General features: G+C 51.6%; 1 protein-coding gene across 1 annotated transcript; it reads right to left on the minus strand.

Moving 5' to 3' along the window:
* Positions 1–4350: 4350 nt before the first annotated feature.
* LOC132453632 (regulator of G-protein signaling 12-like) lies at positions 4351–5325 on the minus strand. Its single transcript, XM_060046607.1, is given in 5 exon segments — positions 4351–4901; positions 4903–5027; positions 5030–5072; positions 5074–5162; positions 5165–5325. Coding segments are annotated over 5 exon segments (762 nt in total). The 5' UTR covers positions 5241–5325; the 3' UTR covers positions 4351–4472.
* Positions 5326–5331: the final 6 nt, after the last annotated feature.

Raw genomic sequence — 5331 nt, forward strand, 5'->3', positions numbered from 1 at the left:
ACATGGATGTGTGTGTGGGTCCGTATGCGTGCACATGAATGCGTGTGTGAGTGTGTGCGTATGTGTGCACGTGAATGCGTGTATGAGTCCGTATGTGTCCACGTATGTGTGTTTGAGTCCGTATGTGTGCACGTGAATGTGTGTGTGTGTGTGTGTGTGTGTGTGTGTGTGTGCGTATGTGTGCACGTGGGATGGGGGCTGAAACAGGAGCTGGTTTTGTTTGTGCGTCGCCAGCGGAGCCGGCCTCACAAAGCCGGCCAATCAGAGGGCCGGCCTCACAAAGCCGGCCAATCAGAGGGCCGGCCACACAAAGCCGGCCAATCAGAGAGTTAGGCGGAGGGGAGCCCATGCATAGCTAATGACCCACTCTCCCAGGACCCCATTCTCCTGGAGCACAAAGGAGCTCCCCTGCAGACCAGGGCAATGTCTCACACACACACACACACACACACACTTCTGTGTGTGTGTGTGTCACATTGTGTGACACATTAATGTTCTGCACACAAACACACACGTACATAGATTCAGACACACACAAGAATGTACACACAAAATGTATGGTGCATCCACACATTAATATATGCAAAAATGCACGCACACGCACACACACACACACACACACACACACACACACACACACACACACACACACACACACACACACACAGTGAAGGGGGTGACTAAAAGCAGTATCTCAAGTCAGGACTAGAGGCTGGTGAAGGGGGGGCGGAAAGCAGAGAGTAAATAAGAGGGCAGCCCAAAGTGACATCAGAATGGGTCGATGCTCCACTAGTGCTGGGGGGGGGGGGGGGGGGGGGGGGGGCACTGAGTTTGCAAACACAACTCAAACGCCAATGGTAGGTGTATGAAGGACGCCCCTGTGTTTATAATTCTACCTTGTTTTAAAATCACACCGTTCATGTTGCTGATCACTGACTGTGCAAAACTATCATCTATCACAGATTAAGTAAACTATACTCTATCACAGATTATATCAACTATACTCTATCACAGATTATATCAACTATACTCTATCACAGATTATATCAACTATCACGGATTATATCAACTATACTCTATCACGGATTATATCAACTATACTCTATCACAGATTATATCAACTATACTCTATCATGGATTATATATTCTATACTCTATCATGGATTATATATTCTATTCTCTATCACAGATTATGTATACTATATCTACTATACTATCATATATCATCAGATTATGTATACTATCACTATATCTACTATACTGTCATATATCATACTGTTCTCTATCATAGATCCTACTATACTCTATCATAGATCATACATACTATACTTTATCATAGATCATAAAATACTCTATCATAGATCATACTCTATCACAGATTATGTATACTATACTCTATCATGGATTATAGTATGATCCATGATCGAGTATAGTATGATATATTTAAGCAATAGATCACGACAGGCTGTGGTATGTGCTCATTATACCTCTGTTAAGGGGCGTTGTCCGGCCCCGACGCGCAGCGGAGGGCCGGCGACCCCCTTCACAGTGGTATAATGAGCACATACCACTGACTGAAGTGATCTATTGCTTTTATACAACGGTTACTGTTATGGCGAAACGAAAGTCATAGACACACTACATTTAAAAAGAAACCAAGAAAGTCAAAATAGCTGTTTTTTTAAAGAATACAAAAAAGTAGTCCCTCCTGGCTGCCTTCAAAATGCACGACGGTCGCTATGCAACACACTTTAGCGTCCCTCCGAGAGAAGGCTCGGCTAGAGCGGTTCGCCGGCAATTTATCCTATGGAGCAGTTCACTCGCCGTGTGCCTAAGCTTTCGTTAGTCTCTCCATCGCCTTGCTCACTCCCGGAGTAACAACATTTACACCCTCTCCATCATTCAACATATTTTTAGGCTTCAGTGAACTGTGCTATTGCTTTTATACAACTACTTTTATACTTTGTATTGTAACCATTTCTACTTCCAGGCGCGGAGTGATATGCAAACTTTCACAAAATGAATGGGCGTCATAGCAGTTATGTATACGCTCATTATACAACAGTTATGAACCAATCAGATCGCTGGATTTAAGCCCCCCGTTGTATAAGATAGAGTATAGTATAATCATTATACTATACTCTATCATGTATCATACTATACTCTATCATGGGGATCATACATCATAGTACATGTACCTCCTCCAATGTATTCCTCAACAACACCTCATATCGCTGAACAAGGCTTTGTCCTGTGAGTCTCAGAGCAGCCTGAGACCCTCGTGTGTCATGAGGGTCTCATGTCTCAGACAACATGCGACCACCATGTGTCACGTGACCCCTGGAGCGGTGAAGCAGCCAGTCCCTGTGGCTCCGCCCCCAGCGGGCCGCCGGTGGTGCTGATGCTGATGCGGGCGGAGAAGTGCTCGACAACGAGGAAGAGAAACAAGGGAGAAACAGAAACAGAGAGGCACTTCACACAAGAGGTTTAAAGGCGGGAGAAGAACCTGTAGAACATTTATTAGAGCTATGTACAATACAACCGATGCAGAGCAACAACAACGGAGGACCGATCGATGCGGGGACAAAAGGCAGAACCCGTTTCCACGGCGATACTCCACTCACAGAAAGGATGCGACAATGGCCGCGGTGAAACGGTTTACACAAAGCGTGGGCTTTATACAGACTATTACTTTCAGAGAGAGGCGGAGGGAAATTAAAAAAAACAAAAAGACAAAAAGGAAACGTCGGATAAATTAATGTCACTTTATCGGAATATATTACATGATCAAAATATAGGAGATCCTTAAGAAGATGTAACATTTCGACTGGTTAGTGGAATTCTTCCGGCTGCGGCCAACACAGGTTCAAAGCTATCGTTGAATTGCAGAGCGGGCGAGATAACATGAATTACAGGGCCGGAGAGAGAGAGAGAGAGAGAGAGAGAGAGAGAGAGAGAGAGAGAGAGAGAGAGAGAGAGAGACACAGAGAGAGAGAGAGAGACACAGAGAGAGAGAGAGAGAGAGAGAGAGAGAGAGAGAGAGAGAGAGAGAGAGAGAGAGACTGTGCTCTTGTGTTCTGTGCTCCTCATTCCACACGAGAAGTGCTGGAGGTGAGAGCTCACCAGTGGAATCACACCGTGTTCTGTCCTCAGGTGATCCCAGAACAGAGAAGTGGGTGTTCAGGCCTCTGTGTGTGTGTGTGTGTGTGTGTGTGTGTGTGTGTGTGTTGTGTGTGTGTGTGTGTGTGTGTGTGTGTGTGTGTGTGTGTGTGTGTGTGTGTGTGTGTGTGTGTGTGTGTGTTTCCGCGTGTGTGCTTGTGTGTGTGTGTCTGTGCGTGTGTGTGTTTGAGGGGCTCAGACCGTGTGGGTGTTCATCCTGAAACAAACTACAAATTGTTCCCCCCTTCGTCGGAGGAGGAGGACGACGGCGCCACAGAAAAGTGCATTGCTCCGGCTGCCGGTCTCGGGCAGGCCGGGGGAGAGAGAGTGTTGAGGTGTGTTTCAGCAGAACACTGTCCTGTCACCGTGAGGAACAGGGCTCGGGAACACCAGAACGGAGGAGAAGTCACAGGCGAGGGAAAAAAAACCGTGTAAAGGTACAAAGCAAAGTTTTTTTTTGTGGCAAAAGGTCTCGTCTTATTGTGATCGGCTAAAGTGCTTTATCGGGTTCTTTACAGCTGGGATCGTTGGCAGAGGAGGAGAACGAGGTGGACCAGCCCTTGGCGAGGGAAAGGGGGGGGGGGCACTCCACAGACAGGATGGTCCTAAAGAGTCGGACCAGCCCTTGGCGGAGGCGGTTAGGGACGGCTCCACACACAGGATATCCACACAGAAAACCACTCAAGAGTTCACACAGAGAGCGGAGCGTGCCGGAGGGGGGAAAGTCCCGGTGGGCGGAGGCGGAACACGAGCCCACCCATCGTCAGCGCTTCGAGGTACAGGCCCTGTGTGAATGCACCCCCTTCCCGTCCCCCCCGCTGGGCTGTACGATATGGTACGGCCGGCCCTCATGAAATGAACACGACTACTGGGAAATGTTAGGGGCTGTGAATCAGCAGTGGTCGTTTGGCACTGGGAGGACTCTGCGATGAACAGAACACTTCTCAGCCTCTCGCCGTAGCCTGGGGCCTGTACGAGAAGGCCTTTCATAACAGGCCACGGCGCAATTAGTCACATCGCTTTTTATATCTATTTTACAATGGGAGCTATTTAACGTTAAAGATTATCTGCTCTGTGATCAGAGAGGGGTCGAGGGAGGGAGGAGGGAGGGAGGGAGCGGGAGGGAGGGAGGGAGGGGAGAGAGAGAGAGAGAGAGAGAGAGAGGGGAGAGAGAGAGAGAGAGAGAGAGAGAGAGAGAGAGAGAGAGAGAGAGAGAGAGAGAGAGATAAGTAGACAGGGGAGAGAGGGCTCACTTGAAGGGGAGGGGAGCAGGGTGCATTCTGGGAGAGCGAGGAGCTGCTCTCCTCTCTCTCTCACAGGTCTCGACCTGAACGAAGTGGACGAGTCAGGAGGCCCCGCCCTCTCTGCCGACACAGAACGCCGTCGTCGGGGGCGACGGGAGGACGGAAACACGCCGGGGGAGAGGAGTTCACACGAGGGGGGTACCTGAGGGGGGGCCGCCGTCGTGGGGTGGAGGAGGTGGGGGCGCGAGGGGCGGAGCTTCTTGTTGCCGTGACGACGGAGGCGGGCCGGGGTTTGGGCAGCAGCGCCGAGGGGGTGACGTAGGAGAGGTGGGGGCTGTTGATGTCGCCCTCCCCCACCAGAGTCAGGTCGGACAGCGCGTCCTCCTCCAGCATCTGGGAGGGGGGGTCCTGGGACGGCCGGATGGGGGACAGGTTGCCGGGGAACGGCGCCACGGCGCCGGCCCTGCCCTTCCTCCCCCCCTCCTCCCCCGTCTCCCCCGTCCCCCCCCCCGCCCAGCGGAGAGTCCAAGCTCTGTGATTGGTGGCTGGCGTGCAGCAGGTGGCTGAAGCCGCCGGAACGCCGTCCGTTGCTCCCCCGTGGGTCGCCGCGGTGACCCGCCCTCCGCCGCCGTTGCCCTGGTTACGGGAGGCCGGGGTGGAGCAGGAGGGCGTGTGGGGGTCGTGGGGGGGGCGGGGCCAGGCGCAGGAAGTCGGGCAGCTGCAGGTCCTTCTTGTTCAGCAGACCTCGCTGGTCGTCGCTCTGTGGCTCTGAGCTTTGGATATGAGGTCGAAGAACTCTGCGGGCGCAAGGGGCGCACGGACGCACACGCACGACATGCACGCACACACACACACACACACACACACACACCGAGACACACAACACACGCACCGAGACACACAAACACACAAACAAATGCCAAAAAGC

The sequence above is a fragment of the Gadus macrocephalus genome, chromosome 3 (assembly GCF_031168955.1).
Source record: "Gadus macrocephalus chromosome 3, ASM3116895v1".
Lineage (NCBI taxonomy): Eukaryota > Metazoa > Chordata > Actinopteri > Gadiformes > Gadidae > Gadus > Gadus macrocephalus.